General features: G+C 44.3%; 1 protein-coding gene across 2 annotated transcripts in view; it reads left to right on the forward strand.

Moving 5' to 3' along the window:
• Positions 1–23,538, forward strand: part of AGBL1 (ATP/GTP binding protein like 1) — a 928,519-nt gene that overhangs the window by 155,598 nt on the left and 749,383 nt on the right. For both annotated transcript variants that reach the window (XM_027520902.1, XM_027520903.1), the window contains exons 7-10: positions 4,276–4,484; positions 13,929–14,094; positions 15,516–15,583; positions 22,435–22,551. In XM_027520902.1, the coding sequence (XP_027376703.1) occupies positions 4,276–4,484; positions 13,929–14,094; positions 15,516–15,583; positions 22,435–22,551 (560 nt within the window). The remainder of the gene's footprint in view (positions 1–4,275; positions 4,485–13,928; positions 14,095–15,515; positions 15,584–22,434; positions 22,552–23,538) is intronic.

The following is a 23,538-nucleotide window of genomic DNA, read 5'->3' on the forward strand; positions in this document are numbered from 1 at the left end:
ATGTAGTGTCAGAGTGCAGAGCTGCACGATATGGGCCGTTGTGCCTGAGAGTCAGCTGGTTAGAGTTATACAGGGCACCTAGTTGACAAGGGCAGAGAGAACCAGAATCCAGAGAGGATCTACCCATCTACTAAGGTCCACACTAATCCACAGGTAGTTGGTTGTCCGCCGGCCCTGTAGGGTGAGGAGTTTAACATGAAAACTGGAGTATGTGTGCTGTTGAGAGAAGTCTCTTAGATGGTTCTTCCCCCTTTGTTTCTTCAAAGAGAATTTAAACTGTATCTTGAGGAGACTTCCCTGGTGGTTCAGTGATTAAGAATCTGCCTTGCAATGCATGGGACATGGGTTCGATCCCTGGTTGAGGAACTAAGATCCCACAGGCTACAGGGCAACTAAGCCTCAACTACGGAGCCTTTCTGCTGCAACAATTGATCCGAAGTGCCACTGTTGCTGCTGCTGCTAAGTCACTTCAGTCGTGTCCCACTCTGGGTGACCCCATAGATGTCAGCCCACCAGGCTCCCCGGGCCCTGGGATTCTCCAGGCAAGAACACTGGAGTGGGTTGTCATTTCCTTCTCCAATGCATGAAAGTGAAAAAGTGAAAGTGAAGTGGCTCAGTAGTGTCCGACTCTTAGCGACCCCATGGACTGCAGCCCACCAGGCTCCTCCATCCATGGGATTTTCCAGGCAAGAGTACTGGAGTGGGGTGCCATTGCCTTCTCCAAAGTACCACTACTAAGACTTTACTTCGCCAAATAAATAAATGTAAGTCACTTTAGTTGTATCCTGCTCTTTGCTGCTGCTGCTGCTAAGTCGCTTCAGTCGTGTCCAACTCTCCGAGAACCCATGGACTGCAGCCTACCAGGCTCCTCTGTCCATGGGATTTTCCAGGCAAGAGTACTGGAGTGGGTTGCCATTGCCTTCTCCGATCCTACTCTTTGCTATCTTACGAACTATAGCCCTCCAGGCTTCTCTGTCCATGGAATTCTCCAGGCAAGAGTATTGGAGTGGGTTTCCATGCCCTTCTCAAGGGGATCTTCCCAACCCAGGGATCGAACCTGTGTCTCTTCCATCTCCTGCATTGGCAGGCAGGTTCTTTACCACTAGTGCCACCTGGGAAGCCAAATGAATAAATAAATAGGTAATATAAAAAAAAAAGACCGTATCTTGAGAAAATGAAGAAACCATACATCAATCAGAGGGGTCTTATCCTCCCATAAGACTCTCAGGCAGAGTCATTCAACTAACAACATGTACACCCTTGCTATATATCCGTTTTAAATATAGCAAGTGTGTCCACTGAATAACTCCATTATACAGTGATATTGTAGAGCACAGGGAGCTCTGCTCAGTGTGATGTGGCAGCCTGGATGGGCGGGGAGTTTGGGGGAGAGTGGATATGTATGGCTGAATCCCTTTGCTATGTACCTATAACCATCACAACATTGGTAACATTGGTAACTGTCTATACTCCAATGTAAAAACTTAAAGAAACTGCAGTTGTGGTGTGGAAGAGGGGAAAGGCACTGTAAGATCTTACTATTACAGCTCCCTGAAGGATGTAAGGAAGCCCCATCCTCACCTCCCTGCTGGGTGGACTTCCAACCTCTGTCTGGGTATTTTTGGTGCCAGGTTGCTCGTCACCACATAAGAGTCCAGTCTCTTGTTGGGTGGCTTGACTCCAAGGAATTCCTTTCCCAGATGGAGCCAGCCCCTTGACTATGTAAACTGGCTTCCAGTCTCTTTCGGGAAAACACACAACACATCTGTTACACACGACAGCCTTCCCGACATGATGTCTCTCACTCGGGGTCCTTTCCTTTCCATTTGGATTGAGTCTTATAGTTTGCTCAAATGACCATACCCCAAGTCCACTGAGATTCCAGAAAGAGGAATGGAAATCTGGTGAATCTCTCTTCCCTTCTTCTCTCTCCTCCACACTCAATTATCCTTTTTCTGAACTATTTGAGAATAAGTTATAGACATTCACAATTGTGGATTTCCTAAAAACAAGAATATTCACTTACCTAAGCACAGCTTATCAAAATCCAACAATATGCATTTACATAATACTATGTGTGGGTGCATGCCCAGTCTCTCAGTTGTGCCCCACTCTTTGCAATCCCATGGACTATAGCCCACCAAGCTCCTCTGTCCATGCAATTTTCCCATCAAGAATACTGGAATGGGTTGCTTTCTCCTTCCCCAGGGATGCTTCTCCAGGGGATCTTCCCGACCAGGGATCAAACCCAGGTCTCCTGCACTGCAGGTGAATTCTTTACCACTGAACCACCTGGGAACAAACTATGTAATTAAGTGTGCTAGTTGCTCAGTCTTTGTGACCTCATGGGCTCCCAACAGGCTCTTCTGTCCATGAGATTCTCCAGAAAGCAATACTGGAGTGGGTAGCTATTCCTTGCTCCAGGGCATCTTTCTGACCCAGAATTGAACCCAGGTCTCCTGCATTGCAGGTGGATTCTTTACCATTGAGCCAGCAGGAAAGCTGCTGCTGCTGCTGCTAAGTCGCTTCAGTCATGTCCGACTCTGTGCGACCCCATAGACGGCAACCCACTAGGCTCCTCTGTCCCTGGGATTCTCCAGGCAAGAATACTGGAGTGGGTTGCCATTTCCTTCTTCAATGCATGAAAGTGAAAAGTGAAAGTGAAATCGCTCAGTCGTGCCTGACTCTTAGCGACCCCATGGACTGCAGCCCACCAGGCTCCTCCATCCATGGGATTTTCCAGGCAAGAGTACTGGAGTGAGTTGCTGTTGCCTTCTCTGCAGCAGGAAAGCAGCACTGGGTTAATCTAAACACCTTATTCAGACTTTACCAACTGCTTCACTAATGCCTTATGCAGGGAAAGAAAAAAAATAATTTTGGTCCAGGGACTAAATTCTCACTATATATTGTACTTACATGCCATATCTTTTTAAAAAAAATTATTGAAGTACAGTTGCTTTGCTATTGTGTTGTATTGTGTTTGTTTCTGCTGTTCAGTAATATGAATCGGCTATTGTTGTTCAGTTGCTCAGTCCCATCCAACTCTTTGCAAACCCATGGACTGCAGCACACCAGGCTTCCCTGTCCTTCACCATCTCCCAGAGCTTGCTCAAACTCATGTCCATCAAGTCGGTGATGCCATCCAACCATCTCATCCTCTGTCGTCCCCTTCTCCTCCCGCCTTCAATCTTTCCCAGAACCCGGGTCTTTTTCAATGAGTCAGTTCTTTGCATCAAGTGGCCAAAGTATTGGAGTTTCAGCTCCAGCATCAGTTCTTCCAATGAATATTCAGAACTGATTTCCTTTAGGATGGTTTGATTGGATCTCCTTGCTGTCCAAGGGACTTTCAAGAGCCTTCTGCAACACCACAGTTCAAAAGCATCAATTCTTCGGTGCTCAGCTTTCTTTATAGTCCAACTCTCACATCCATACATGACTACTGGAAAAACCATAGCTTTAAGTAGATGGACCTTTGTTGACAAAGTAATGTCTCTGCTTTTACGTATGCTGTGTCTGTTGATCATAGCTTTCCTTCCAAGGAGCAAGCGTCTTTTAATTTAATGGCTGCAGTCACCATCTGCAGTGATTTTGGAGCCCAAGAAAGTAAAGTCTATCACTGTTTCCATTGTTTCCCCATCTATTTGCCATGAAGTGAGGGGACTGGATGCCATGATCTCAGTTTTTTGAATATTGAATATTGAGTTTTATTCTGCTACATGTATACATATATCCCTGTGTCATGTCTTTTCGGTCTTTGTTAGCTGAATTCCTTGGTCTTTTTTTTTTTTTTTTGGCTTTTTACTACTTTCACATTTTTGAAAAGTGTGGATCAGATATTTACAGCATATCCCTCATCTTTGGTTTGCTGATTTTCCTCGTGGTTACGTTCAGGTTATGCTTTTGGTTCAGGAATATCATAGTACGGATACTCAAGTGATGCTGTGTCTTTCTCAGAACATCTTGTCTTATGTTGTTGACCCTGGTCACTTGATTAAGCTGATATCTGCCACTGGATACCAGTTTCTACACTGGAAAATTAATATCATCCTTTTATGATTAATTAGTATTTTGTGGGAGGGGAAGATCTCTTAGAGGAGGATATGGCAACTCACACCACTATTCATGGACAGAGAAGCCTGGTGGGCTATAGTCCACAGGGTTGCCAAGAGTCTGAAATGACTAAGAGGAATTAGCACGCACGCACACTGGGACATCCTCAGGGGGGTGTGGCCAGGAGAGCCTTTGATTGATGTTGCCTTTTCCCATTGGTTTCAGAGTCTAACAGCCGCAGGGCAGTGAACAGAAGCTACGTCCCCGGTTTGCTCAGGCTGCATCAGGATTGGCACAGCCACGACACGGCCAATTCCTTCGTTCCGATCCGCCGGGCGCTTCTGCTCTGCCTCAAGCATATTGCCAAGCTCCGATCGGGCAGGGAGGCCTTCCTGGCAGCTCAGGGAATGGAGATCCTTTTCAGCACCATACAGGTAACCTGCATGGGGACTGCCTCTGTAGTTAGATGGCATGTGAAGGAAGTCATTTAGGACTCACCCTTCACAGAGCTGGGAAATCTCAGTATGTTTCTTGCTTCTTGCTCTGGGCAGATGTTCTGGACTCAAATCCTCGTTCCTTCACTCACTCATGTATTGATTGACTCACTTATTAATTGGGTACACCTGGGTCAGGAAGACCCCCTGGAAGAGGGTGTGGCAACCCACTCCAGTGTTCTTGCCTGGAGAATCCCATGGACAGAGGAGCCCGACAGGCTACAGTCCATAGGATCACACAGAACTGGACACGACTGAAGTGACTGAGCAGGCACGCACGCACAGTGTGTACACACTGAGCGGAGCCGTGATCGAGAGCGTTGCTTTTTTGTTGCTGGGGTACAGTTGCTTTACAGTGTTATTTTCTGCTGTACGACAGTGAATCAGCTATATGTGTACATGTGTCCCCTTCCTCCTGAGCCTCCCTCTCATCCCCACATTCCATTCATCTAGATTATTACAGAGCACCGAGGCAAGCTCCCTGTGCTATTCAGCAGATTCCCTCTAGCAATCTAGAGGGATTTTTTTTACACATGGCAGAGCACATGCTTCAATCCCAATCTCCCGATTCATCCCCATCCCGTGTCTGCATGTCTGCTCTCTACATCTGCTTCTCTATTCCTGCCCTGCAAATAGGTTCATCTGTACCATTTTTCTAGATTCCACATACATGTGTTAGTGCTGATTTTAAAGCTAGAGAACCTGGTTTCAGATCTCAGACCTGGCGCCTACTGCTGTGCAGTGACTCCATCTCTCTGGGTTTCAACCTTCTTCTTCTTAAAAAAAAAAAAAAAAAAAGACGAAAGTGATAAAATCTAGGTTTTCTACGTGGCCTGGATAAGTTAACATAGACACATCTTGTTTAGCAGGGTACTGCCATGACTTCACTGCTTTATGAGGGCGAGTGTTTATTGGAATAGCGATTAGTTATTGGGACCTCACGGTGAATGTGATAGACAAGATCCCTGACCTTTGGGGGCAAATGTTCCAACAGAGAGTCAGACATTAAGGAAGCAAATGATTCAGTCTGGAATATAATTTCATATTGCTCTGTGGGATCAATAGAGGAAGGGCACGGGTCCACAGTGACTCCTGCCTGGGCAGAGAGAAGGTCTTCTCTTAGAGACATCAGGTCTTTGAGTGGGTGACACCTAAGCTGAGACTTGAATTATTGAGGGAGCCGGTCATGCCAAGTTTAGGAGGAAGGACATCCCAAGCAAAGGGAGTAGCACCTACGAAAGCTGTCACTGATCTCTGCCCCAGTGGAATATGTGTCTAGGGTTTCCTGGATTTCAACCAAATAACACATTCTTAATTTCACTTGATTAGGGCTAATGTAAGCACCATCGTGGGCTTCCCTGGTGACTCAGATGGTAAAGAATCTATCTGCCTGAAATGCAGGAGACCTGAGTTTGATCCCTAGGTCGGAAACAGCCCCTTGAGAAGAGACTTTCAACCCACTCCAATATTCTTGCCTGGAGAAACCCATGGACAGAGGACCTTGGTGGCCTGCAGTCCATGGGGTCGCAAAGAGTCGGATAGGATTGAGTGACTAACACACACACTCAGGCACCATCGTGCAGGGCTGCCTATACGTTCTCCATGAATAATGTGAGTGTCTCCCAGGTACCCGTCATCTGTTCACCCACCCTCTGTTGGGGCCAAAGCAGCTGTGTTTCACACACATTATGTTCTTTTCTGTCTTCTTATTTGGACTTCCCTGGAGACTCAGTGGTAAAGAGTCTGCCTGCCAAGGCAGGAGAAATGGGGTTCAATCCCTGTATCTGGACGATTCCCTGGAGTAGGAAATGACAACCTGCTCCAGTATTTTTGCCTGGGCAATTCTATGGGCAGAGGAGTCTGGCAGGCCACACTCCATGGTGTCACAAAAGAGTCTGACATGACTTAGCGACTAAACAATGCTTGAAAAGTGAAAATGAAAGTCCCTCAGTGGTGTCAAACTCTTTGCAGTCCATGGAATTGCTCTAGGCCAGAACACTGGAGTGGGTAGCTGTTCCCTTCTCCAGGGGATCTTCCCAACCCAGGGATCAAACCTGGGCCTCCCGCATTGCAGGCAGATTCTTTACCAGCTGAGCCACCAGGGAACCCCACAAATACTGGGATGAGTAGCCTATCCCTTCTCCAGTGGATCTTCCCAACCCAGGAATCAAACCCAGGTTCTCCTGTGTTGCAGGCAGATTCTTTACCAGCTAAGCTACCAGGGAAGCCCAAACAATGCTTAATATCTTCATATTAGTCTCTGTACTCCCTTCATCTGTCTCATTGCTTCTCTCTGGACACCTTCCAATTTCTCTCCACCTGAGTACATCTGGGGTAATGAAGCAGTCAACCAGAGTGCCGTTTTCCAATCATGCTATCTGTAGACTCTAACCATTTTAAAAAAGCTTTTCCCCTCTAAACAATAACATAATATTGCACTGCAAGCCAATATCTAATTTTTTTGTCTGCTATCACCTCTGGGTTTCTCTCCATCATTACAGTTTTCAGAGTTTCTCGGTCATGAAATAGCTACCTTTTCCATTCTGTCCCTCTGGATGAGGAAATGCTCTGAATTTTTCCAAGTTGCACCATACTTTGTAAGCTTGTGTTCCCCAAATCTCGAATTTCTCCCAGCCCTGTGAAACTGCCCCCTGCTATGCTGATCTTTCACAGCCCCCTACTCTGGCTCGTGTGCTGCAGCCAGCTCCTCTGCCCCTGCCCTCTGCATTTTTGACTGTTTCTCAGATCTGTGTTTTTTTTTTTTTTAAAAAAAACAAAAAAACACAAAAGAGCAGAAAAGACAGAAGATGTTGATCCCAGAGGTACAGGTCTTTGACACAGAGAGGGTGGAGAAGATTCGAAGTGAAGCCCAGACATAAAAGCAGCTGTGAGCCTAGAAGCAGGCTTCTAGAAGCAGTTCCTCAGCAGGTCGATAAAGACCTCAACTGCTCAATTAAGCAAATTTACAGTGAACTCCCAGCCTCCAATTACTGTTGGGACTGAAGCAGGATGTGAGAGAGGCAGACTCTGCATTTGGTGGCCAGGTTTCTCTTGCCCGCAGGCCTCCCAGCACCTGGACTCTGGGCTCTGAGCACAGATGCTGTTGCAGCTGTGCTGGAGGCGGGGCTTCACATCTATCCTCTCCCCTCTCCTGCCAGAGACGGCACGGGAGCTGCAGGACGGCCAACCTGGGAACCTTGGATCTGGGGATGTCATTCTGGCCACTATTGCATATTATGCTGCTGCTGCTGCAGCTAATGGTAATAACACTGACAATGCAGGAGAAGAAGAGGAAGAAGAAGAAAATGAAGGAAGAGATGGAAGAGGCGGGAGGCGGGGGTTGCGGAGGAAATTTGTGTTGAATGCTTACTATAGCCCAAGACTGGCATAGCAGCTTATGCAGACTTTCTGATTTCAATATTTTTAAAGGATTTGGTGGCTCAGATAGTACAGAATCTGTCTGCAATGTGGGAGACCCGCGTTCGATCCCTGGGTCGGGAAGATCCCCCGGAGAAAGGAACATTAACCCACTCCGGTATTCTTGCCTGGAGAATTCCATGGACAGAGGAGCCTGATGGGCTGCAGTACATGGGATCATAAAGACTTGGACATGACTGAGCGACTAACACTACCTACCTAAAGGATTTGAAACTGATGATCTTTTTTAAATTGGCTTATAATTGCTGTACAATGTTGTGTTAGTTTTCCCCTCTCTCTTGAGCCTCCCTCCCACCCTTCCCATCCCACCCCCTAGGTCACCACAGAGACTGAGATGAGCTCCTTGTGCTACACATTAACTTCCCACTAGCTATCTGTTTTGTGCATGTTAGTGTATATATCATGGTCTTACTTAAGAGTCCAAGCTTCTGTCCAATGCACCAGAATTGAGTGCATTGGACAGAAGCACTCAATTCTCCAAAATGAGTGTGATCAAAGCTGCTACATGGTGGCAAGGTCCCTATCCTCAGAGTTTCTGATTCAGTAGGTCTGCGATGGAGCCTAGAATTTGTGTTTTTAACAAGTTCCTAAGTGATGCTGCTGCTTCTGGACTGGGGATCACACTTGGAGAACCGCTGTCCTGTACCATTTTTATTGGTGTTTGTGGTGTCATTACAAGTCTACTAGGCGTGAAAGCGACTGAGAAAGAACTGTTTTTGAGTCCTTCCCACAGCTCCTGCTCATCGTAGTGTTCTTCACTTTGCTGCTGAGGTCGCTGCTTGCCATGTTTCTCTCTCAATAACCCCACCTCTTTGTTTCTTGGGTCCTGCATCCTTGCACAGATTCTCTGAGCATCCTTTAAATGTTCAGAGGATCACATTGTCCATAATGCAGTGAGGCTGTGTGTAACATACTGGGATCTTGCTGGAGCTCTGCATGAGGAAGGACAAAGAATCCTGACAGTTTGCATGTAAGGTTAAAAAAGAACCCCTGCTAGGATGCCCTGAAATAATTTGAGATAGTTACCAATTTTGAGAAATGGGTAATTGCAGATGGAATAAACTTGTATGAGATAATCAGATAAAGGGGCCATTCAGTCTCTGGAGCCAGAACAGCTTCTGAGACCTAAAACTTTGCTACGAATGGTTGTTTGGAAGCTTAATTATGTGTCATAATCACCCAGAGCGCTCATTTATATGCAGATAACTGGACTCCACTCCCAGAATTTCTCATCATTAGATCTGAGCTAAGGTACAAGATTCTGCATTTCTCATAAGTATTCAGGGGATGTTAATGTTGCTGATCTGGAACCCTCACTTTGAGAACCACAAGAGTAAGCCATGATAGTCTTTTTAAAAGTTGCAGCACTACCTACAATAGCCAGGACATGGAAGCAACCTAAATGTCCATCAAGAGGGAAATGGATAAAGAAGATGTGGTGCATGTTTACAATGGAATATTGTTGTTGTTGTTCAGTTGCCAAGTCATGTCCGACTGTTTGCTACTCCCTGGACTGCAGCATGCCACACCTCCCTGTCCCTCACCATCTCCTGGAGATTTCCCAAGTTCATGTTCATTGCATAGGTGATGCCATCCAGCTATCTCATCCTCTGAGCCTCTCTTCTCCTTCTGCCCTCAATCTTTCATAGCATCAGGGACTTTTCCAATGAATCGTCTGTTCGCATCAGATGAACAGAGGAGCCTAGTGGGTTACAGTCCATGAGATTGCAAAGAGTCAGACACAACTGAAGGGACTTAATGCTCACGCCCACATGGTAGAGATGATTATTTGCAAAGCAGATTTCAACTTGTCAAGGATCATGCTGGCTGCCACTGGAGAGGAGTATCCCAGGGCATGAGAGGAGGAGGAGTTAGCAGGGCAAGGGGAGAAGTCAGACCATGAGAGTTGAGGCAGGAGATGCTGATGGCTTTGGCTGGTGAGAAGCACTTGTCACTCAGTCTGCTTGTAACCCCATGAACTATAGCCCACCAGGCTCCTCTGTCCGTGGGATTTCCAACAGGAAAGAATACTGGAGTGGGTTGCCATCTCCTTCTCCAGGGGATCTTCCCAACCCAGGGATGGAACCTGCATCTCCTGCATTGCAGGCAGATTCCTTACCACTGAGCCACCGTGGAAGCCCAGTAAGAAGCAGATCTGGAGCTTAAACCCAGGACTGTTTCTTCCTTGAGCACCTCTTCCACTAGAACATCTCATTTTGTTATTGCAAGAATTGTTTCTAGGACTCCGCCGTGAGTTAGCCGTGGTCTCCTAAGATCTTTTCAGATTCTTACGAGATTTTATGATCCTAATGATGCCTCCTGGCATCCTCCTAGCTCACTTACTGAGTGTTTACTATTAGGCACTCATCTTACATATAACTCATTTAATTCAGACACAGTCTATGAGAGAGGTTCTGATAGCATCTCTTCTTTACAGATAAGGAAGTTGAAAAGAGAGGTATAGTAACTCACCAGGGTTCTGAGTTGTACAGTTAGTCCTCGTCAGCCCAGGATTTGTTTTTTTTTTTTTCAACATTAAACTTTTTATTTTATATTAGGGTATAGCCAGTTAACAATGTTGTGGTAGTTTTAGGTGAATAGCAAAGGGACTCAGCCATACATATACAGTATCCATTCTCCCCCAAATTCCTGTTCCATCCAGGTTGTCACATAACACTGAGCAGAGTTCCCTGTTCTCTGCAGTAGGTTATCCATTTTGAATATAGCAGTGTACATGGTCTTTCCAAACTCTCTAACTGTCCCTTCTCCCCCGGCCACTGTAAGTTCATTCTCCAAGTCTGTGAGTCTCTCTCTGCTTGGTAAATAAGTTCATTTGCATCATTTCTTTTTAGATTCCACATTTAAGGGATGTCATACAATATTTCTCCTTCTCTGTCTGACTTACTTCACTCAGTATGGCACTCTCTAGGTCCATCCATGTGGCTGTAAGTGGCATCATTTCATTCTTTTTATGGCTGAGAAGTGCTCCACTGTGTACACGCACCACAGCTTCTTATCCCTTCCTCTGTCGATGGACATTTAGGTTGCCTCCATGTCTTGGCTGTTGTAAACAGTGCTGCAGTGAACATCGGGGTGCAGTCAAGGACTTGGATTCAGATGGCCTTGCTCTGATCTGAGCTGTGTGCTATCCTCTATTTCACTTACATATTATGAAAGTAGGATATTTATCACCCCGCAGCTGACTCAATGATATTAAATGTGAGCTGAATATTTTAAGCAGTCTTGTATTTCATCGTCTTTTTCAAGTAGCAGGTGGATGACTCAGTTACAGGAAGAGTGTGCCTATAGATGTCACCTTTGCCACAATTCTGAGATATTTGTCCACAGAGATCCGATATCTTGGAGTCTTATCACTTGATGTTACACAACACAAGTGGCTACCCTGCATTTGCAGGAGCCGGAGGGTGTATGCCTGCTTAAATTTTGTGTCCTGAGCCCCTTCTTGCCTCACCTGGGTCTTGGTCACGATGCATTAAGACTAGGAAAATGTTGGCGAAAGATCTAGGCATTTCTGTTACAATACCTTGGACTCAAGGATTATCTTTGTTCTTTTAAATTAATTTTTATTGGAATATGGTTGCATTTGGAGTAGGAAATGGCAACCCATTCCAGGGTTCTTGCCCAGAAAACACCGTGGATGGAGGAGCCTGGCTGGTTATAGTCCATGAGGTTGCAAAGAGTTGGACATGACTGAGCACACGTGCGCATAGTTCCTTTACAATCGTGTGTTCCTTTCTGCTGTACAGCAAAGTGAGTCAGCCACACACACACACACACATCCCTTCTTTTCTGGTTTCCTTCTCATTTAGGTCACCTGGAGCACTGAGCAGCGCTTCCTTAGCTTCACAGTAGGTTCTCATTAGTGGTCTATCTTATACATAGTATCAGTCCAAGGATCACCTTCAAATTCATTAATGTTTTCTCCAGAGTAGAGCAGACACCCAACATAACATTATCCCTAATGTCTAGGTTTCTGGAGACACTGTCACCCAAAGTCAGTTCATGGCATGGCCTAATCCAAGAGGACACTTGGACTTGACTCCATCCTTGTACTTGCTTTTTCACCTGCACCATCCCACACCAAGTAAAGCATTGTTTCCATCATCAGCAATAAACCAATGACAGTCATAGACCTGGCTTCCAGAGTCCTGGCAGATTTGAGCAAGTTTCCTGGCCTGGACTTGGCTCCATATCTCCTAAGGTTGTAACTCAGAGCATTACCTCTGATCAGTCATCCACCTCACTCACCTCTCTTTATCATCCACATTCAGTTCTCTCTTTTTCCAATCCTCCTAGCTTTCACTAAGCACTTGAAACTATTTGAGCAGTCCCAGTGATGAAGTGGGCTTCCTGGGTAACTCAGATGGTAAAGGATCCACCTGCAGTGCAGGAGACCTGGCATCAATCCTGGGTTGGGAAGATCCCCTGGAGAAGGGAAAGGCTACCCACTTCAGTATTCTGGCCTGGAGAATTCCATGGACAGAGGAGCCTGGTGGGCCACAGTCGCAAAGAGTCGCACATGACTGAGTGACTAAGTCTTTCGGTGATGAAATAGCCTCAACTAATTTATTTTCCATGGAAAGTGCGCCTGCTGTTGGTTCAGGTTACCTGATTGGTATTGTCTGAGCACACTGAAGAGAGATAGTGTGGTTTTTTTCTTTTTGATGTGGACCAATTTTAAAGTCTTTATTGAGTTTGTTACACTATTGATTTTGTTGCTTTTATATTTTGGTTTTTTGATTGCAAGGCATGTGGGATCTTAGCTCTCTGACCACGGACTGAACCCACACCTTCTGCATTGGAAGGTGAAATCTTACCCATTGGACCGCTAGGGAAGTCCCAGGCATTCTTGATTGTATTAAGAACTTTCTGTTTTGAAAGTTGGCTTACTTTTATTTCACTCTGGAGTCATTTGGGTAGCTTGAATTCATGGCTCAAATTTTATTAACTTTTTCCCCTCCATGTTCTTTCCTGTGGGGCTGCCTGTAATGTGGACCTGAAGGTGCCAGGCAGGGTGTCACTGTAGACAGTCCCTGCTCTGTGGCATGTTCTAAAGCGTCCTCCATATCTCCTGCTCTGACTTATTGGCCTCAGAGCTTACTGGAAGCCCTTTAGGAATATCACGCTGGAGGCTTTCATTAATCAACTCTCTGTACCAAATCAGGAGACAAAATGTTTACTAAGAGACTGAAGGAAATGGCCATGCTTTTGCCAAAGAGATTCTGACCACTCCCAACTCACTCTCTCTCTCTCAGTTTAGTATACTTGTTCTTAGATTTTTCACGGTGCCTGAAAAGCAGGATCTTGTCATGTTCCATCAGCATCAAAATGTTACCTCTTGCAAACTCAATTTTTCTTTGCTTTGTCTTGTACCAAGAGGGACGGACACTGTGGGCTTTGAGAAGAGGCATGCTATTTAATTTAGGTGCTTGGGATTCTCTTAATCTTTCTTCTGATTTCATATTTTACATTTTCCTTGATATTTCCCCCTCAGATAATAGCTGAAAGAGAACAGTAAGACTTCTATCAGTTCAGCTGCTCATTTTCTAATTTAGGGGATAATTCACAGTGACACATGGGTGGTTGAAGGAAGATACCGTTTCCTTTCCTTCCCTCGGCTCTTCTAGACAATGTCTTACCTTAGGTGCAGCCTCCCTTGAAAATCTTTCAGGTCTATTTTCAGACTTAATTCACTCCAGTAATATATGAGCTGTAAAAGAGAAATAAAACTGTAGATGATAGACTGGACCAAAGCAGATTCTACATTAGACAAAATGCTACGTTAGAATGTTCAGATTAGATGGTCTACCTTTAGGGTATTTGCTGTGCATTTAGGCTGTGTGCAGTTCGTTACCTAAAATACCATTATAGCAAAGGGATTCTGCACAAGATGGTGGTGTCTGATAGGATATTCTCTTTGTTTAGAACTGCCTGGATGACCAAAGTCTGGAGCCTGTCATCTCCACTGGTCTTCAGATCCTGAGACAATGCTACCCTAAGAGTCCACTTCCCTTGGTCACAAGCAGCAGCGCGTATTCTTTTCCAGTCCCTGGGATCGTCACCTCTGAAACTCCACGTGTTCTAACTGAAGGTAAATATGTGGATATACAGATCTTCCTGTGGCTCAGTGGTAAAAAGTCCTCCTGCCAATGCAGGAGAGGCGGGTTTGATTCCTGGGTTGGGAAGTTCCCCTGAGGGAGGAAATGGCAACTCACTCCAGTATTCTTGCCTGGAAAATCCCATGGACAGAGGAGCCTGGCAGACTGCACTCCATAGGGTCACAAAGAGTCAGACACGACTGAGTGACTAAGCACATACACAATGTGTGGGTAGTTATTCTGTACTCATTTTGCTAGCTGTAAGCTTTATGATGAATTTTTGCATTTGGATAATATTTCAGAGGAATGTGGATGAAAGTAGAATCAGTTTTTTCATAATACCAAGGTCATTAATTTTGTCCTTTATTATTAATTGTTGCCAGTTTGCATCACTGACATGAGTTTGAATAGGCTCCAGGAGTTGGTGATGAACAGGGAAACCTGGCGTGCTGCAGTCCATGGGGTCACAAAGAGTTGGACACAACTGAGTGACTGAACTGAACTGAACTGATGGAATGACTATAGTCATCTCAGCTGATGTTAAAAAAAAAATCTATTTCCAGTCCCATGGTGGAGCCCCTCCACTGTACAGACTGGTTCTGGAATGAATTAGCCCTAAGGATGGAATTGAAATCAAACTTTTGCTGTTCACCACCCCCACAGTAGTCCTGTTAGAATATGTGACAGTGTGATTGTCCAATGTCCAAGAAGATTTTATTGTCAGAAGAGTCTAGTGGTTTTCAACTTTGTCCTTTTTCCAGGGAACAGATTTTCTGTAGGCATCATCTTGTTGTAATGACACTGGATGCTTTCTTTGGACTTCTGTTTTAAATACGTTCCTTCGTACTAAAATTAGGGAGTCAGTCAAAGTGCTGTCGACATTACAGCAGCTTTGACATGTATGTGATCACTAAACCCTGGCAATGATAGTTGCATAACTACTTCTATATCGGGTGGAGGAAGCCAGAATGGTCCACGTGCCTGCTAAGTCGCTCAGCCATGTCCAAATCTTTGTGACCCCATGAACTATAGCCCACAAAGCTCCTTTTTCCGTGGGATTCTCCAGGCAAGAATACTGGAGTGTGTTGCCATTTCCTCCTCCAGGGGATCTTCCCAACCCAGGGACTGAACTGCATCTCTTGCACTGCAGGCATATACTTTACTTCTTGAGCCATCTGGGAAGCCATGTGTCATTTTATTCTGCACTCGTTTTGCATTCAGCATGGGGCAGCACTTTAGACTTCATGAGATAGTGCTCTTGTGTGCCTGTATTTGCACAAATTACACATTCAATAATCACTAGCCTGTGTTGAGGTCTTGCGCACTTCATAATAGCCTCCTAGTTGTAAAAAAAAGTACTAACCATTGTGTTCTAAGAATTGCAACCCACCTCTGTTTTTTTTCCCCCACTTAGAAGATTATGAAGATGATGGTGAGGAAGAGGAGGACAAGGACTCAGACTCTGAAGATGTGAAAGAGGAAGTAGGTACACTTGCCCTCGATTCAGATGCTCTCCACATTCACAATTCTCAAAAGAAAGTGCCCTTTTCTATGTGCAGCTGAACCCAGAGTAAATTTTAAGGACACACTTTTGTGCTTCTCTGGTAGCTCAGCTGGTGAAGAATCTACCTGTGATGCAGGAGACCCCGGTTCGATTCCTGGGTCAGGAAGATCCGCTGGAGAAGGGATAGGCTCCCCACTCCACTATTCTTGGGCTTCCCTGGTGGCTCAGCTGATACAGAATCCGCCTGCAATGCGGGAGACCTGAGTTCAACCCCTGGGTTGGGAAGATCCCCTGGAGAGGGAAACGGCTACCCTCTCCAGTATTCTGGGCTGGAGAATCCAGGCAAAGAGTCGACACGACTGAGCGACTTTCACTTTGTGCTTCCACTCTAGGGCCCCAAAGATACTGATGCTCAGTTAATGACTGCAACTGTTGTCCTTTTCATCTTGGTAGGTCCTGTACAATCTTATTGTCACATCAGAGGCTATCCATTATTAAGGCACTAGTATTCCATCAGGATGAGCCTCAGGTAGACACTCCTGGTTGGTGTATTTAATAAGTGTGAATGGCATTCAGGCAAAGAGACCACGGAAAGATTTTCTAGGGAACTATTTCTGGTAGATCTCCAGTATCTTTGTAAGTTAGCCTTTCCTACTCACTCTGTCCACACAGGGCCACTGTGTCGTACAACTCCATGTACCTTGGAGTCGATGTGAGCTGTATTCCTTTGGGTTGTGTCGTGAGCATCCTAACCAGTGGGAGAGTAGTGCCTGTTGGTCTCTATCACTGCTAACCTGTGCTGTAGAGTGGAGGCCAGCAAACTTTCTAGGAGAGGTCAAATGATCATCGCTGTAGGCTTCGTGGACCTTTCAGTCTCTCAATGACTCAGCTTTGCTGTGGTGGCACAAAGGCAGATGTAGACAGACGTGCAGACAATAGGGACAGTGGGGCACAGTGTACTGACTGCGTTTCCAGAAAAGACTTCCTGAATGCTGGCACTGTTGGCATTTGACCAGATAATTCTTAGCTGCGGTGGCTTGTCTTGTACATTGTAGGGTGTTTAGTAGGACCCCTGACCTCAGTGCGCAGGGTGCTGGTGACACCCACCACTTTGACCCCCAGTCACGAGCAAAACTGTCTCTTGTTGTTTAGTCACTAGGTCGTGTCCGACTCTTGGAGACCCCATGGACTGTGGCCCTCAGAGCTCCTCTGGGATTCTCCAGGCGAGAACACTGGAATGAGTTGCCATTTCCTTCTCCAGGGGATCTTCCTGACCTAGGGATCAGGATCAAACCCGAGTCTCCTATATTCTCGAGTCACTCGAGAAGCCCAAAACTGTCTCTAGGACTTGCCACATATCTCTGGGGGTGGGGTGGGGAGGGGATCACCCTGTGGTTGAGAACTCCTGCTCTAGAAAAATGATAATTCATCTATGAGTTATAATTATATCTCCATTTCTGTTGGTGGCCATGAACAAGTTCCTTCAAGTTATAGTTCCTTAATTTTGACGCCAGAGAAATAAGACTGAAAAGCATGCACTAGCTTTTATGACATTCCTGGAGATGAAGTCTGAGTTTAAAAATCTGTCTATTTATCATCTACCATCTGTATGTCTATCTATCTATCTCATATCTATTTATGTATTACCTATATATCTGTCATCTATCTTTGTTGATATATCTATCATCTACTACCTTTCTATTATGTATATCTATTTACCTGTCTCATGTGTATCTATCTGTCTATCAAGCTACTTATCTACCTATCATCTCTATCTGTAGTTCTATTTCACCTTTATCTATCTATATATTTATCTATCTACTTGTCTATCATCTATATGTCAATTTATATATCTCACGTCTGCCTACCTATCTATATCCATCTATCTAGCTCATCTGTGTCTATCTGTTCATCTATCTAGCCATCCATCATTCCATCCTCCTCTCTCCCTTCTCTTCCACCTACATATCTACCTAGAGAGAAAGGGACTTTTTGCATTCTCTATCATAATAATCACCCACCTTGCTATTAGTAGTACAAGACATAGAGGGTCTACCTCTTAGTGAGGTCTCTAAGTTAAGGCTGTTACTGATATTATAGTGTGCTCAGAGTTTTGCTGATAAACAGAATCATTTTTGAAGTCATCAGAAGCAAATTGGCTCTTTGCTGTGGCTTGCTGGTGCAGGCCTATGGAGAACTTGCTGAATTATTTGAATAATACTGTGCTGCTGCAGTCATTCATCAATGCCACTTTCCCTCCCCTCTTGCGGGCTCTTTGATAACTGAATGTTTGATGCAGAGCGTCAGTAATCTCTTGTATCTGATATGAAGGCACAAGTTGCAGGCTGGTGCCTGACTTCACACAGCATGGGGTTGTGGGGTGGGGAGCTCTCAGACCATCTCCCTGCCCCCACCCCTGGCTCTGCAGATGATGGTGGGTTGGGATGGAGTGGAATCTAAACAAATAAATAAATCCAGCTGGGAAGGAAGCATAAGACAAATGAGTGAGGCCCTGGAAATAATTCATCACGAGCCTTCAAGCCGAGGAGAAGGTGAGAAGTTAGTGTGAGCACGCATTGTAGAGAAACAGAGGAACAGTGGAGTAAGGGCTTGATTCTGGGGCTGTTGCAAGAGTCGGGGAACTGGTGCCTCAGCAAACTTGTTTTCCCCAGGAGAAGCCAGCAGCATTTTCTCCTAGATTTGTGGCCAAGCCTTCCCAGGTGATGCTAGCGGTAAAGAACCTGCCTGCCAATGCAGGAGACATAAGAGATGCGGGTTTGATCCCTGGGTCAGGAAGATCTCCTGGAGGAGGAAATGGCAACCTACTCCAGTATTCTTGTCTGGAGGATCCCATGGACAGAAGAGCCTGGCGGGCTACGGTCCATAGCGTCACAAAGAGTCGGACATGAATGAAGTGACACAGCAGCAGCAGCATATGGGCAAGAAACCAAGAGTATTTATTGCTGGTCAGAGAAGTGACCCAAGACTTTATGGCCTTTTCATTTGAAAAATCTTAGTTGCTAATTGGGAGAAGTCTGTTAGAAAGAATTATTAAAAGGAACTTCTTATATCTGTAAAGGGTCTTGAGTGTGGATAGTCAGATTGCTATTCTTTAAAAAGTGTCATCATAAGGAAGGAGAAACTTACAATGAATATCAACTGGGAATTGGCCATGATTTTTCCTTCATGAAAATAAACATTAGATTTAGATAGACCCTGGAGAAGAGGATGTACAGAGTGAATTCAAGCTCTTCCTTCCTTTTTTTCCTCCTCTTAAACTTTTTATTTCTTTCAGATATTTTCTTGGATATGATTCGTGCGTGCAGCAGCATGCTAAGTTCTTAGGGATGATACTACTACTAAGTACTAAGGATTCGCTCAGTCGTGTCTCTTTGCGACCCCATGAACTGTAGCCCACCAGGCTCCTCCGTCCATGGGATTCTCCAGGCAAGAGTACTGGAGTGGGTTGCCATTTCCTTCTCCAAGGGATCTTCCCGACCCAGGGATCGAATCCAGGTCTCCCGCATTGCAGGAAGACGCCTTCACCTCTGAGCCACCAGGGAAGTGAGACCCCAAAACCTATTTTCTGTTCTCCAAAATTCACCTTAACCAAATTCTAAGTAACCAAGTACATTCTATGTATTTATGACCCTGAATCATATCTATTTGTTAAAAAAAAGTTAACTGTTAAAGAAAAACACAACTGTGAAAGACTTGGTGATATTCCAAATAAGGCCTCAAAATTTTCTCCTGCACTGAGAATACACCTTTACCTTCTAATCAAAGCCAACGTTAGTGTTACATTTTTGAAAGGCTGCTAGCTGTAATGGAGAAGTAACGAGCGGTCTCAACTTGCCAAGTGGAAGTCGTAATTAGCACCCATTCTGTGGTACATGGAACTGCTGCTTCCTTAGTCCCCTTACTTGGTGACACAGAGTCCCCTCACAGGCTTCTCAGAGAGAACTGAGGGAGTATATATCTGGATACTCATTAGCTTTTCAGAAAAATATAAAGGCATGAAGCTGAAGTTATATGAAAACATTCTATGTAGAAACATCTTAAGTTCTATTTTTCAGTTACCAAAGATATTTAAAAGAAAATACCTTTACTCTTTAAAAATACTAGTGTCCTTAATTTCCTTCTAATTCTTCACCTGAGTAGTCTCTCCAAAGAGCATGATTTACAAAATGCTCTCTCATGCATCCCTGCATCTTAGGGATGATATTATGATACAGAAGCAAATGAGACACAATTTTATCTTCAAAGAAATCAGTCTGGTCAACTTGGGGATTGTCTCAGCCAGAGTTCAAATTAGTTCCTTCAAAAGGGTGTTGAACTCAAATCTAATGCTGGCCAAAGTCAGTATTGGAAAGGTCCAATCTGAGGAAGAAGGACCTTATCTGGGTTGTATGGGTTCCAGAATCCCCAGATGATGAAGTTTGTCTGGGTTGCTGTGACTGCAGAGAAGTTGGTCTACTGATAAATAAATATAAATGGAATTTGTAAAATATGGAAGGAGTTGACAACCTGCCCGAATGCCTGGAGATTCAGAGGCCAAGATTCAATCTTTAAAGACCAGAAGGGATCTCTGGGGGGATTCCTGGCAGTCCAGTAGCTAAGACTCCGAGCTCCCAGTGCAGCGGGCCAAGGATTGGTCCTTGGTTGGTTAGGGAACTAGATCCCACATGCTGCAACTAAGAGCCAGTGCAGCCAAATAAATATTTTTTAAAAAGTAATGGTCTCTTACAAGTCTTTGAGAAAGGCATCATAGACAATATATAAATGAATGGGCATGGTTGTGTTATGATAAAACTTTATTTACACAAACAAGCAGTGGGTCATCAGTCGTGACCTATGTTCATAGTTGTGATTAGTTGTGGTCATCAGTTGCGACCCTATGTACCATAGCCCTCCAGGCTCCTCTCTCCATGGGGTTCTCCAGGCAAGAATGCTGGAGTTGGATCCCATGCCCTCTTCCAGGGGATCTTCCTGTCTCAGGGAATTGAACCTGTGTCTCTTATGTCTCCTGCATTGGCAGGTGGGTTCTTTACCACTAGCATCACCTGGGAAATCCATAGATTGCTAACTTCTGCTCTAATGCTAAGTAGATCACCTAGTTAGGCTGAAACTCATGGGCTACCGAACACTCTTCACACCAGACACACTGGCCTTACTTGCTGGTGGGGAGATGCTTCTCAATGCTTGCCAGGTTGCATTTCTATTGGTGCCACCTCAGGGCATGGCTGAGGCTGGAGCAGAGATGGTGGAAGCAAGGAAGATCTGATGGACGAAGCTGGGAAGGATAAGTGTTGGGATCTCTAATACCAGGCTAAGGAATTTGGGTCTGAAAATATCATTATATCAACCTCATGGGAATCTGTATTTCTTTTAAAATTTGGAGGGAAATTGCAGAAGATGGATGAAATATTGCATTTTTATCCCCTGAATCAGGAATATAAACATTTATTTTCACAATTTATTTGATTTAGGGAAGAATAATCCAGACTCTCAGGACTCTCAGATTTTTCCTTAACTAACAAAATAGACTTCTAAACTCTAGGGTAGAATCCGCATTCCCCCCCGCCACCCCATTTGATTAGGGAAATTTGATCTAGAAGAAGCACAGAGAGATGAATAGATTAAACTGTTTGATTCTTGATGTCCTTTCTCCGTATGAATCTATAACCTTTGGAAATAGAGAAGTGTTTGGAGGAGAGTCACCATTGCTATAAAACTATTATGGAATGATGATCTAGAAGAAGTAAAAGGTCTGGGATTATTCAGTCCAGTGAAGAAATGGCTGGTGGTGACTTGGTAAACTTTTAGGTGTACAAAGAGATAAAGGCGTAGCCAGAGGTTACAACCTCCTCCTCAAAGCCTGGGAGTTCCAGCATCATCTTGACTCCTCCAGGCTTCCTCTTACACTTTACGCTTCAACCACGTTCTTTCTATGTAAAAGTTTTTAAAAAAATATTTTTTTGAAGTATAGTTGATTTATCATGTGGTGTTAATTTCTCATGTACAGCAAAGTGATTCAGTTATACATTCATAAATGTTCTTGTTCTGTATGTGAGTGTATAGGTTCGGCCACCTTCTTTCTTTAAGCAAATTTAAGCTGTTTTTGTATTTTTTTTTTTTTTGGTTAGTAATTCCTTTCCCCAAGTCTTTGCCTAGTTAGCCCTTATGATCATTTAGGTCTAGTTAAATGTGACTTCCTCAGCTTCTTGTACCCCAGCCTCACTCATAATCACTCTACCCCCTTTCATTCTTCCCATGACATTTATCACTGTTCCAAGTCACCTTATTCATGCATTTACCTACTTAATTCCTGTCTTCCTTCTTTCACTAGAAGGTAAGTTCTATGGGATCATGGACCTTGGTCTGTTCCATTATCTCTGGGTCTCAGTACCCTTTCATAGTTGGTGCTCATTAAATGTTTGTGAAAAGAATTATTTAAATGGGTAGATAGATGAATAAATATGACAATTACAATTATGTTGAAGAAAGTGGTGATGAGATAAAAGCAATTCTTTTATATTGTTTACCCAGTTCATCTCATTTTGCATAAATTATTTATTTGTGATGAATGTTGATAAATACTGACATGAGTGCTGAGAAAAATTATCTTCTTTCTTTTTATTTAAGAAATACAATCTTACATATTAAATTATCCTTGATTAGGCCAGCCCTATAATTTGGAGGCAAGGGAACTGTGCCCATGATTCTGAAGAATCACATCTGTAGCTTGTCTCGATATTTCTCAGGATGGCATATGCTTTGAATAAACATATGCCTGTTGGTAACATATGTTTTGAATATTCCATTGCAGGATGATGACTTGGAAACAGATGTGAACAAGCTGAGCTCCAAACCTGGTCTTGACCGACCTGAAGAAGAACTAATGCAATACAAGGCAATGTGTCTTGAGCTCTCCTGCAGCTTTGAGGTAGGGTGTCAGCTGTGGTTCTGCTCCTTGGTGATGCCCATGGGTTCTTTGCAGGTGCTGGGAGGCCAGACAGGTTTCCACAAGGAAAGCATCACTCATTTTTAGCAATCTGCTCTGGGATCTTTCTGAAAGAGAAGCATAAGGCTAAACACAAACGTGAGAAGGTGGCAGAGCCACAGATGCATGCAAGGGTTCTACAGTGTGGCCTCAGGACCTAGGAAGGAAGTAGGATGAAGGCTCACGTTGCAGCCTGTTGTCTGGTGGGCAAGATGCCTACCCCCACGCACTGATAAGCAGTGAAAATCTTGGTGATTTAATTGTCCCCTTGTCAAAATGGAAAGGTTGTACTCCTTGGCTTTCTGAAGGTGACCAGCCTGATTCTAGGGTTTCTTTGTTAGTGGATACAAATCAAGAACCTTATACCTAGTGATGTCAGTTCAGTGACTAGTTGCTGCTGCTACTGCTGTTTCCACCTAATTTTAGACCTACTTTTTGACCTCCATTCTTTTCTTATGATTCTTAATAAAGCATGAATTTAGCCTCTTCTAAGAGTATAAGCTAAGTCACTTATAGAAGAGAGTTAACATGCTGCATTTTGCTCTAGAAAGCAGAAGGGGATCAATGGGTAAAAGGTTCAGGGAAGGAAATTTTAATTAAATGTAAAAAGTAATATCTTAAAAATAATCAAAATCACCCACAAATGCAAAGAAGCACCTTGGGATGCAAGGAAGCTTCTGTAAGTGAGTTGTTTGACTAGACTGAATACTTGGGGTATCGCAGGAGGCATTCATGTAGAACTGTACTACACCCATTGAATTCCCCTTCTAAGTTCGAGTTGCTAGGATTCTACCATTTCTTTGACTCTTGAAGCTTAGACTTTTTGTTGACTGACCTTGGAAAATGCTTTCCAGTTGACAGGATTTATGCTTAGCTCTGTGCCCAGAGAGTAAGGACAGGGATCAGATTGCATTCTCTTTCGGAATGAAA

The sequence above is a fragment of the Bos indicus x Bos taurus genome, chromosome 21 (assembly GCF_003369695.1).
Source record: "Bos indicus x Bos taurus breed Angus x Brahman F1 hybrid chromosome 21, Bos_hybrid_MaternalHap_v2.0, whole genome shotgun sequence".
Classification (NCBI taxonomy): Eukaryota; Metazoa; Chordata; class Mammalia; order Artiodactyla; family Bovidae; genus Bos; species Bos indicus x Bos taurus.